The sequence below is a fragment of the Xiphias gladius genome, chromosome 3 (assembly GCF_016859285.1).
Source record: "Xiphias gladius isolate SHS-SW01 ecotype Sanya breed wild chromosome 3, ASM1685928v1, whole genome shotgun sequence".
Taxonomy (NCBI): domain Eukaryota; kingdom Metazoa; phylum Chordata; class Actinopteri; order Istiophoriformes; family Xiphiidae; genus Xiphias; species Xiphias gladius.
The window spans coordinates 7,253,805-7,266,397 of NC_053402.1; the positions used below are offsets into that span (position 1 = coordinate 7,253,805).

Consider the following 12,593-nt stretch of genomic DNA (forward strand, 5'->3'; position numbering starts at 1 on the left):
TGACTGCTGAGATTAATGCTCAGCCTGCTTTACTTCAAGCTGGTTAAAGAATCGAACAGTTTGGTTGTGTGACGTGTATAAAAGCCATTTCTTTTTCTTTCACTTTTCAGGCTTTATACCCTGCTGATCTGTGACGGCAATAGATTACCAAATAGGCTTTGAATTCCTTTTTGCAGTGTGATTCAAATTGCAGCTGGATGACTCAGTGCTGTTGCTTAGATTTCCTCTGAAATTTGTACATGTCTAGATTATGCTGAAAAGCAGAAATGCAATTAATGTATTGTAAGGAAGGGTATTGTACATTACTTTTCTTCAGTTACATTATCAGGTGAAAAAAATCCGCCTTTTGTTTTGCTTGCAGTTGGAGTTTTAGTTGAAATTAATATTCCACAGAGTTTTAAATGGTTTGAAATAATCCAAACACATCTTAAGTGGCATGGCATTCACTTGAGACATTTTTAACTTTTTTGAATGGAACAACTATCATGGGCATTTTTTTTTTTTTTTTTTTTTTTTTTTTTTTTTTTTTAAATTGGTAAATCAGCTGCTGTAGTGTGAAGGTTGATTTCCTTCAGCACAGCCCATCTCTCATAAGCACACTCACACTGACATAGTGGAACATACATATTGACTTGGATACACATGGATGCAACACTAGCCCAGCCGACCTACACTGTAGCTGTACTGTCAGACATGAATGCCCTCACAGCTGTCTCTGTGTTCCTAATGTGTACTGCTAAATGAGTCTCTGTAGCTAAAGGTGTAGGTCACATGCAAACACATTATTTGCTCTTTAACCAATTAGAATCTATCTTTTGAAGTATTTAAAGTTGTATATGTTACATTGTGTTTTTGCCTTCCCTTTTCCTCTGCTGTTAGTTTTGAAGTTGCCTAATATTTGCCAAGCGGTTTTCCAACATACAGCACATGCACCATCTGAAGTCCGGAAATTAAATCAATTGCCATGAAGCTTAATATAGGAGGGTAGTTGCTTTCCATTGATGACGTTTGTATGTGGCACTAACCTGAACAACCTCTCTTTCTCTATTCTCTTTGTCAACACTAGGTATTAAATGAAGAGTGTGATCAGAACTGGTACAAGGCAGAGCTAAATGGAAAAGACGGCTTCATCCCCAAGAATTACATAGAGATGAAAGCCCATCCGTAAGTATTATGCATACAGGTTTCTCTAATGTCAATTTTTAAACAGTCTTTATATATTTGTGAAAGTGTGTTATATACATGTCATATAATATATGACTTTCTGCTACTGATTTTTTTTTTTTTTTTTTTTCTTCCTCTCTCTCTCACCCTCTATTGAAAAAGAATTTGGGCACATGAACTGTCAGTTTCTCAGGCCAACCACCAACTACCTCTGTTCTATTCACCCGTATCAGATTTGAGCATATGCAATGTCTTGGCTAGTGTATGTGTTTAGACACATACCACTTTAGGCAACGCCTGGCAAAATCCTTAGAGTACATTACGTCTGGACATTTGCACTGTGCCAGATTAGCTCTCTTTATTAATGTGCTCGAGGCCTCTTACTCTTAATTGAAAATTGACCTTATTGCATCATTGCCGGGAGCTATCAACTTTCTTTTTTTTTTTTCAAGGGGTAATTTATTGTATTGGGCTTTTTTTTGCTTTTTACTGCTCTTGTTTTTTTTTTGTCTGCCCTTTGCGCTGGTGTAGCAATAATGCTCAAGTGTTTGTAGTCTTCAATGTGGTTATGGGTAATTAATATCCAGCTGGACCTCATACATCTCTCATAATCATTATAATGAAGGTTCTCAACTGTGTTAAAGCATTTATACAAAGTTTCCAGCACCTTCATATCGAATGCGATGTTTTCTATAAATTAATATACATACAGAAAGATAGTGCTTACACTTACAGTCCTGGTTGAAAATATTGGCACCCCTAAATTTTAAGTACAGAATATAGAATATTTTCAGAAATAAATTTAAATGAACCATTATTGTATAATCAAAATATTTTAATAAAATGTCCAAGGTTGATGAACAAAATAAAATAACAAAACTTGCATAATAGTGAAATAATACAAACACAAAAATTACCCGGACATAATTATTGGCACCCTTCACTAAAATTTGGTTGCAGAACCTTTAGCAACAATGGCAGCCTTTAAACATTTGCTATGCATTCAGGCTCTTTTAAGTTTGCAGGAATAATTTTTGCAATGGCAGATTTCAGCTCTCTCAGTGGGATTTAGGTCAAGGCTCATTGCTGGCCTTAAAAAGGTCCATCTTTTCCACATCAACCATTCTTTTGTGCTGCTGGATCAGTGCTTTGGGTCGTTGTCCTGCTGAAAGACCAAAGACCTCCGACTCAAACCTAGTTTTCAGACACTGGGTAACACATTTCACTCTAAAATGCCTCGGTAATCTTCTGATTTCATCATTCCTTTGATACATTCCTTGCCTCTAGTAACAGAGGCAGCAGAGCAGCCCCACAGCATGATAGAACCTCAAACATGTTTTACTGTAGGTAGGGTGCTCTTTTCCTTATGGGCTTCATTTTGTTGCCTATAAACAAACTGATCCACTGCATTCCAGAAGAGCTCTACTTTGGTTTCATCTGTCCATAGAACATTATCCAGGAAAATTTGTGGCTTATCTATGAAGGTTTTTGGAAACGTTAGGCGTGCCTTTCTGTGCATTTCTTTCAATAGTGGTGTCCTTCTTGGCCCTTCTCCTATGGAGCCCTACTTGGTTTAGTGTGCGGCATATGGTATGCAGTAAAACCCTAATTAATTGGTTAATTCAGTCCATGTAAAGACGCACAGGTGAGGCGTATTTGTTTTTTGTTTTGTTTGAGGAACTGATTTAAATTCATAAAAAGGTTACTAATAATTGGGTCAAGAGTACATTTTCTTTGTGTTTTTTATTTCACTATATGAAAGCATTTTTGTTGTTGTTGTTCAGTAACTTTGGACATTTAATTAAATATTCTGATTATACAAAATTGGCTAATTTGCATTCATTTCTGAAGATATTCTAAATTCTGTACTAAAAATTTGGGGGCTGCATATAATTTCAACCAGGACTGTATCTCAGCCACCTGTCGTCAGACTCGGTGAGAGATTTGTGCAAGCAGTTATCACTTCCTGTCTCACACGAGAGATAAATTTCACCTCTCAAATTGATCATTACTTTAATATTACCTTCTCATCAGGGGGTTGGGATTCATTTTCCTGCCTCCCACTCATCCCAACCACATCAAAGAGGGCAGAAAAGGCCGTGCCATTTAGCAGGCTGTGCATGTGCAGGAGCTGACATTTCTACGCAAGAAAACAAGAAAAGATCTGTTAAAGTGCTTTCTTGTAATCTGACAGTTAAGTAGTGAAGTAGGGCATTACTGTATATTACAAAAACTATGTTCCATAGTAGGGTAACAGTTTTTGAATTTTACCACATAATTTTTTTTTAAATAAAATATTACTGTACCCATTTAAGTCATGTATTTTCTCTCCATGAGTTGACAAACAGTAAGTCACACTTAAGGTTTTGAAATGCAGTTGGAATATGCAGAACACGCAGAGCAGCAGTGAAATACAGTTATTAGAACTAATCAAGCAACTCATTCCAATTTTTGTGTTTACATACATCCATAAAAACTTTATAATTGTTTTGTTAGCGTTCCATGTGCATGTTAACATAGGAGTGTTTTTAAAAAAAAAAGTTGAGCATGGCTGTTAATGCAAACACTTTGAGTGTCTGCTTTTCATAGTAAAAGCTTTGCAATTAAATAGCCAGCTTTTATTGTGCAATAGCCTGTGGGCCAAATATCCACTAAGGCAAGATCCATCTCAGTCTTCAGTGATTGTGAGAGGTGGTCCAGTGGTGGTCATGTTGTTTGTCCCGATGGGCTCTGTAGTAAAGCTGTGTGTAGAGGAGTTACCGCCTCCTAGGACGTCATCAATGAGGTTGTTTTTCTAGAAACTGTCTTTTTTTCCAGCCCACTTTTCAGTATGATTTGTTGGTGCGGTAGTAAAATATGGTTTCGGTATGATGCAACCTGTGGGATTTTGACATGAGTGAAATTGTTTTTCCATTTATTGTTTCTTGTTAGATTGTAGGTTTGCTGTAATTTTTCCCGTACAGTAATGGACTAGAAATAGTGGTGATGGGGCAACGATGGTGCTGGTGTTTGCCTTTGTCTCACATTGTGGTGACAATGAAGTGCCACCAGAAAGAACCAGGCACCCACACAGCCCAGCAGACATGCACACACAGCTGAGCAATACAGCAGCAAACAATGAAGTCTGGCTCTACTCCAAGTCCAAGTAATTTTTTTTTTATGGCTGATGCCTAGGTTTGTGTGACAATCTAGGAATAAGAGTGGTACAACAGCATGAATGCTTCCACCTCACAGGGACAGAGATGTAGGTGCGTGCGTGCGTGCGTGCGTGCGTGCGTGCGTGCGTGCGTGCGTATGTGCGCGTCTGATAGTAATGACAGTCGTTATCCTCCTCCTGTCACTTCCTTGGCTCCATTAATTGCTCTGCTATCACTTTTTTATCAAACAGGGAAAGAGACTTGGTGCGCAGGCTTGCTGTGTTGCCAAGCACAGATACAAAGTGGATTAAGAGTTGACCATTTCATTATTGATTTTCACCTACGTGTAAAGGAGCCAAAATGTCATCTTTTGGCTGACCGTACTTTTTAATTATTTATACAAGTAAAGAGCTTTCACTCGCCTTCTCTCCCATTTCTCCCACCTTATCACACTTACTTATTCCATTTGTCAGGGCCTTCTCACTATGATGTGTTAGTAGCATATGTGCAACTAAAAATAAATAAATGCCGCTTAAAGGGTGATTATAAACCCGCCTGCTATAAATGTAAACTTTAATGTTATTTTTGTAAAAGGTCTTACTTCTCAAGTTATAGACTTTGAAACACAGATGCTCTCGAGTTCACATAAGGAGAATCATAGAATGAACTTTTTGCCACTATTATTAGGTGGTGACCTCATCTACGTCCTGGCATTTGAATGGTCAGTACAGCTTCAGAGGATTGTCCCATACTCATGTAACTTTTTCCTATCTTCAACTTTAGCTTCCCATGTACATGGAAGGTTATTGGACTCTCTTTGTATGGCCCAAAGGCCAGTCTGAGAAAATACTGAATTGCATTTAATTCTGTGTATAATTTAGCCCATTGACTATCACCACCGAGTGCCTTGGTGGATCAGTGGTTAGCACTGTCCTCACTGTTGTCTCCTCAGTCCATACCTCCAAAGCAGGAGGTGTGGTGTTTTGTGTGATGTTCGCTCTGTGTCCTCTGGTTTTCCTCCCACTGTCCACAGACTTTCAGTTTGAGTAAGTTGGTCATAGGTGTGAATGTTATTCTCAGTGTGTGGTTGTTAAAGGGTGTTAGCGCTGCCATACAGTGATGAAGGAGTCGAAGGTGTACCCTGCCTCTTGCTTAATGCATGTTGGCCTAGGCTCCCCTATCACCCTGAGTATAGTAAGTAGCATAAGAGAAAAATGGATTGTCGTAGCACTGCCTTGACACTACTAAATTATCATGCATTTTGCTCCTTCGTTATATTCACACAGTAAGGGTGTTAACAATTTTCTCAGTAGAAAACAAAACCATTCAGCATTCCTATAGATTCCATGGATCCAGTCAAAGCCAGAATATGGCTAAGGGGTGGCTTTGGATCAGTTTTAGTCGACTCTCACCTGTATCTGTTTTGTTTGTCCTCCAGGTGGTTCTTTGGGAAGATTCCCCGGGCCAAAGCAGAGGAGATGCTAAACAAACAGAGGCATGATGGGGCCTTCCTCATCAGAGAGAGCGAGAGTGCACCAGGGGACTTCTCCCTCTCTGTGAAGTAAGTAGCACCGCACCAATGTATCGCTCAGGGAAAAACATGATTCACACTCATACTGTTTTCTATTAATGCAGTTAATATTATACTTAGATAAGTGGACAGTTTCCTCACAACTGATTGGTTCATACGTTTCCATACTTGGTGTGTCTGAGTCATTAGCTCAGCCACTTCCTTATTCTTGTGAAGTCTCAGTACTGCCCTCTGGTGACCAGTGTTTGGCAGTTATGAGTATTTGTATTGTGTGTTGGAGATGAGCCCTATGAGTACTTAGTTTTTTAGCTGACACATACAGAGCTCATTTCCTCTTCTTTGTCTGTCTCCATTCTGACCTTCCCAAAAGACTCATCAGTTCACAGCAGGTTACATGTAAAGTTGGTGCCAAGATATGGATCTTAATTACTGTCTGGACTGTCCCGATTCCACTAAGGCAGCTAGTATTGAATGTCAGTCTTTTACTGGCATGACTGATTAATTTGACTAACACTTACCAGTCTATCACAGACACACCTATTTGATAAGTGAGGTTCATGTGTACATTTCTTTAAATCTGTGGACTGCCTTGCAGACAACTCTTAATGGCTGTCAGAAATTGTACCTTTTTATATTTGTAAATAATGTTGAAAATCCCTTCCTCATAGTTTTCCTCTCTATGACCCCCTGCAGGTTTGGAAATGACGTCCAACATTTCAAGGTTCTTCGTGATGGGGCTGGAAAGTATTTCCTATGGGTGGTGAAGTTTAACTCCCTCAACGAGCTGGTGGACTACCACCGCTCCACCTCAGTCTCCCGCAATCAGCAAATCTTTCTGCGAGACATAGAACAGGTCCCCCAGGTAAAAACTGACATATCTAACACTGAACACAGTCTGGGAGTTAGGCTTTTTTTTCCCCATAAAACAGAAATGACACCTATGGCAGAAAAACAATAAAAATGGTAAAATGTTGCTATATTGTCTTAAGATTTATTACAGAATAATGATAATATAAACTATATAGACGTAAACGAGTTTAATTTACCAGTACCACGCATGCTCCCTCCAATCTAGATCACTTGTGGAGGAGTGAAATCCTTAACGCTGCAGAACCAAAAGCATTTTAGTTGTCAGCCTAACCACAAATGAACTTACTGTAGTTTGGTTGATTCGGGGATGATTTGTTAACATGACGCATAAAAACATCTGTATTGTGCTGAGAATTCCTTTGAATATGCAAAAAAATCATTTATTATTAGGTTGGTTCGCCCCTGAGAGAGATTATTCAAAATGCTGCCACCACACATAGCTGACATAACACAATAGAGACAACAGCAAACAACATGCTCCCATGGATTCATTATATGTTTAGTTATGACAACACCAATTAGGAAAAAAATTAAATGGGTAAAACTGGCAAAACTGTAATTGTAATTATTGTAATCATGATCAGGTGCTTGGTCAGCAGATGCAGCGAGAATCCTTTATCAAGTTAACTAAAACTAATATCAGTAACAGAATCAACAGTATTGTCTAACTTACTCTGAACCAAATCCACAATTTTATTCTCTGAGTTCTCGGAGTTCATACTAACATGGAGCCAATAGGTTAATACGTGTGGTAATGATTTCTTTTGCATTAATCTCATTCATAGTTGAACCCAGAAGAAAAAATGTTAACAATGTAGTCCCCCACATAAACGCAATATATAAACAGTTAATAAACTGTTAACATACTATAATGTATTTGTAAGCAGATCAAGAGTTATAACTTCTACTATAAAGACATATTTTATGCTATTACAACTTTGTTTTACCATATTATCATTCATTATGTGTTCATACAGCAGCCTCCAGTTAAGGGCGTCCACAGGAGGAGTTGTGGACAAATATATCAATAAACACTTGTATCTTATATTTGAAAGAGGTGAAACAGGGGTTTGGAGCTCTAAGGTAATGCTCCAGTATTAAACTGTAGCTAAAGATGATGGCTAAACAGGTTGGAACTAGGGTAATTTTTTGTATTTGTATACATTCAAAAAGAAAACATAAGCTTCTTGTGGAGAACCTCGCAGATTTAATTTCAACTGTGCTTTTATACTTGCGTAAATCTGGATGCCAAAATGAGCACAGTAGAAGGAGGACAGAAAGCACTTTTGAAACATTTCAGCTGCAGTGTAGTTGCAGCTTGCAAGTCTTAAGGACAGCTGCAGGAGGAGGAAGACAGGAACCGTGACCAAAACCACTCAGAAAATAAAAAGATGCAAAGAAGTTGCAGGTTAGAGGGAAAGAGAGACAGTGATAGATAGCTGTGAGAGAGTGTGTGTGTGTGTGTGTGTGTGTGTGTGTGTGTGTTTGTGAGAGACAGATAGCAGGAGAGGACAGAGAGAGGAAAGCCTGTGTATTTGAGAGAGAGAGACGCTACATATTATCTTCACTAGAAAGACAGTTTTGATTATATTGTTTAGGAAGATACAGCACTAATGTTTATTCTTGTAGGTTGAGTATAATCAATATTTGTGAGAACCAATTAAATTTGTTTTGTCCTCCTGAGTTTGAAATTTCCCAGCAGTTTTTTATTTATTTTTTTGGCCCCTATATTATTAATCACAGTCATGGAGTGTAAACCTTGTCGGATGTTATCATTCACATAATGTATATAATCTTATAACCCCAGCTTTATTACCTGGCGTGGACAGTAGGTGACATGAAAGTCAGCTACTGAATTATTGAATATTGCATAGAGTCAGAAATCAGTTGTGAATGTTTCAGAGTTGGTATGTATGTTCTGTCAATTTGCATTACTGTTTTTATCATCACGTTGCTAAACTGTCTTGCAACCTCTTTTCCCTTCTTTTGATTGCATAGCATCCCACATATGTGCAGGCGCTATTTGACTTTGACCCCCAGGAGGAAGGAGAGCTGGGTTTCCGACGCGGCGACTTCATCCAAGTCCTGGACAACTCTGACCCCAACTGGTGGAAAGGAGGTTGCCACGGCCAAACGGGCATGTTCCCCCGCAACTACGTTACGCCTGTCAATCGGAACATGTAAAAAGTCAGACCATGTAAACAAGAACAACAGCCACAACACAGCAACCATCACCACCATCATAATCATCATTGTTCTTCATCAGTCCCCATCCAACCCCCCAACCACTCCTCCACCCCTCTTGGCCATTCCACGATAACAGGAGCAGACAGGAAGAATTCAGACCACTGAAAGAGAGAGAGAGAGATAAAACAGGAGTAGTGCTGTCGTAGGTGTCGCTGTGTGGGTGGCAGCTGAGCAAAATCAACTTTTACTTGTGCTGAGAATGTTCACCGCCCTATTGAACACCTCGGTGAGGATTGAACTGTCTTTGAGGGAAATGTAAATGCAGAGAAACTAAATCGTAGTACAACAACCATGAAGATAACCAAATGATTCTACTGCTCCCACAGCTGCTTCTGTCTTCTCCTAAACTTCTTAACATTCTGCCTTTTGTGTTTTTTGTTTTTCTTTTGCCGCATGTTGTTTTAATCTCCTAAATGAAATGCCTACCGATAAATCCTAACTCTGTTTTAAAGGAAAAAAAAATTAAAAATATAAAAAAGAAGAAACGGTTTTAAAAATGTACAAAAAAGAATAGAGGAAAGAAATGATGCCATCTACAGTACAACAAGTTTCCATGTTTAAGTTCATTGGCACGTGAGCATTGTACATCAGCCATTGGCTGTATAAATAAATCAACTATAGAGAGAATCCATTTTTTAAGAATATATATTATATATTTGTATGTGTTTGTCTGTTATACCTCTCATCACAAATTGTGTTTTTTTTTTTTTTGTAAATTATGTTCAATCCTTTAGTTAGTCTGGATAAGACCTAGTAGCTCTAGAATGTGCTCAAGTTTTTCTTTTTTTTTTTTTTTTTCTTTTTTTTTTTCTTTTTTTTTTTTCCTGAATCTGTCTGAGGGCTCTCAGATAATACAGCATGATATTTAAGGGGTCATAGGTTCCATTTGAAAGGTTTCTCTTGTCTATAATGCAGAAACCAATCCTGTCAGGAAGTTAACATTGACCAGCAAGTAGAGCCATGAATGCTGCAAGAGCCGTTGTATTACGAAGCCCTGTATAAAGGTCAGCCACCTTTTCAAAGCCAATGTATTTATTGCAGCCATTTTACTTGGGCAGTGAATGTAGCTGACTGAGTCCATAGACATTAACATGAGGGAAGCAAGGTCAGAGAACTGAACTACACAACCACGCAAGGGATTTTAAAAGACATGCTGAAATAGTAATGTTGTCGATATTCACTTAAAAAGAGTGGTATATGAGGATATGTACAGGTAGTTAACATGCATATTCAAACACATTCATTACATGCATGCATACGCAGACGCTCTCCTCCTTGTTATACCTGCACGTAGCAAAGAGGCTGAGTTTGGATAATCACATTATGTAATCACCAGTGCAGATCTGCAGCTGGCACAGATTAACAGTCCAGAAAACTGAGAGATTGTCTTTTATGCTAAAAGGTGAGAGATCAGCTTAAATGATGTAAAAGATTCTTTTTTTTTTTCCTGAATCTGTCTGAGGGCTCTCAGATAATACAGCATGATATTTAAGGGGTCATAGGTTCCATTTGAAAGGTTTCTCTTGTCTATAATGCAGAAACCAATCCTGTCAGGAAGTTAACATTGACCAGCAAGTAGAGCCATGAATGCTGCAAGAGCCGTTGTATTACGAAGCCCTGTATAAAGGTCAGCCACCTTTTCAAAGCCAATGTATTTATTGCAGCCATTTTACTTGGGCAGTGAATGTAGCTGACTGAGTCCATAGACATTAACATGAGGGAAGCAAGGTCAGAGAACTGAACTACACAACCACGCAAGGGATTTTAAAAGACATGCTGAAATAGTAATGTTGTCGATATTCACTTAAAAAGAGTGGTATATGAGGATATGTACAGGTAGTTAACATGCATATTCAAACACATTCATTACATGCATGCATACGCAGACGCTCTCCTCCTTGTTATACCTGCACGTAGCAAAGAGGCTGAGTTTGGATAATCACATTATGTAATCACCAGTGCAGATCTGCAGCTGGCACAGATTAACAGTCCAGAAAACTGAGAGATTGTCTTTTATGCTAAAAGGTGAGAGATCAGCTTAAATGATGTAAAAGATTTTTTTTTTTTTTTTTTTTTTTTTACTTTTTTTTTATTTCTTTGTCCAATTCTGTGGTCAAGCACTTTTTTGTCAAACTTTTTATCTCTGGTCCAGTGTGTGCATTTGTTTACTGTGTTTGTGTTATCTGTTTCTGTTTTCTTGTTCTCTCTGGATAGTGCCTTTCTCTCTGGTGTTTCAGTGTCTCCGACCTGCTACTTTGAGCCCCCTCCCTCTATGGGGCCTGCCAGTCCTGCAGTGAGAAACAGTGTACATAATCCAACCTGTCCCATCCGATAATGCCCCCCACTCCTTAAACTCCTCCTCCTACATCAACCCGCCTTCACCTTTGTCCTCACCAACATGGAACTCTTCTTATTTAAGTGTCTCTCGCCTTGTCTTACCTAATGATACGGTTTTGTTTTTTGCTCTTTTTTTATTTGCATTTTTGTTTTGTTTTGTTTTGTTTTCAATTAATAAAATGCAATTATTAAAAAAATGAGAATCATTTTTGTGGTTTGTATTTTAAAAAGGACATATCTACTGGACGTGGGTGGTAACTGACTCATAATCAAACTTACTCACGTTTAGCGGCCTGCAGATTCTCCAAAAGACGGAGTTGTGCAGTCATTCTTATAATGATTCCATGTGCCAGCCTGCTCCAACTAAAGAAAAAGAAAGTAATAGCAGCAGCAGCAGTAGTTTAAACATTTGCTAATGTAAAGTCAAAGAATGTTTTAGCCAAATTTTTATTTTATATTTTATAGCTAACATTTTGTTTTTGTGTATGTTTGAGGTTTTACATTTAAAGGAATAGTTCGACATTTAATGAAATGTACTGATTTGCTTTCTTGCTAACAGATGAGGAGATTGATACCAGTCTTACATCTGTGTGACAAGTATTTACCTGGAGCCATTGACTGCTTAACTTAGTGTAGCATAGAAAAGAAATAGTCGGGCACATAATCCCCTTAAAATTGCCAATTGTCGTTGTTATGCCTAAATTTTGGTAATGATTAAACAAAGAATATAAGAATATATCTCTTAATTAGTAAGCTTCAGGGGTGCTGGTAGGCAGATTTTGTTGCTTGTGGACAGGACCAGACAAGCTGTTTTCCCCTAATTCCAGGCTATGTGCCAAGCTAAGCTAACCGGTGGCTGGATCCAGCTACAGACAAATGACAAGTTGAGGCCTACAGAAGTGAGTGATGAAACATAACAAATGCAAATCCTTCCACATATGTGCACTGCATGGTACAATTAAGCAATTAACATCCAATCATGCTCTGCGGCATGTATAAAAATGCTGAGCAGGCCCAGTTGACTCTGATTTTGTATCAGGACAGCAAGTGGAAAAGATCTGAGTGACTTTGAAAGAGGGTTCTTTGTTGGGTCATGGATAACAGGTGCTTCAGGCACAAAGACTGCTCAGCTGGCTAGTGTTTCAATAAGAACGGTGACTAAAGTGACATCTGCATTTAGCTCTATGGGAAAGACATCAGAAAATAGGGTCGGAAATTTTGGTCGACAGTGCACATTTGATGACTGTGATGCTTGTGCATTAGTGCAAAATGTAAGGAAAAACAGAAAAGCAGCTATTCCTCGTGAC

The 12,593-nt window shown here is 38.5% G+C and overlaps 1 protein-coding gene across 1 annotated transcript in view; it reads left to right on the forward strand.

The window, feature by feature from the left end:
- The window catches only part of grb2b (growth factor receptor-bound protein 2b), a 31,658-nt gene extending 22,247 nt beyond the window's left edge, over nucleotides 1–9,411 (forward strand). The window contains exons 3-6 of the mRNA XM_040123724.1: nucleotides 1,067–1,164; nucleotides 5,740–5,862; nucleotides 6,526–6,694; nucleotides 8,701–9,411. Of these exons, the coding sequence (XP_039979658.1) occupies nucleotides 1,067–1,164; nucleotides 5,740–5,862; nucleotides 6,526–6,694; nucleotides 8,701–8,886 (576 nt within the window). The 3' untranslated portion in view covers nucleotides 8,887–9,411. The remainder of the gene's footprint in view (nucleotides 1–1,066; nucleotides 1,165–5,739; nucleotides 5,863–6,525; nucleotides 6,695–8,700) is intronic.
- The last annotated feature ends 3,182 nt before the right edge of the window (nucleotides 9,412–12,593 follow it).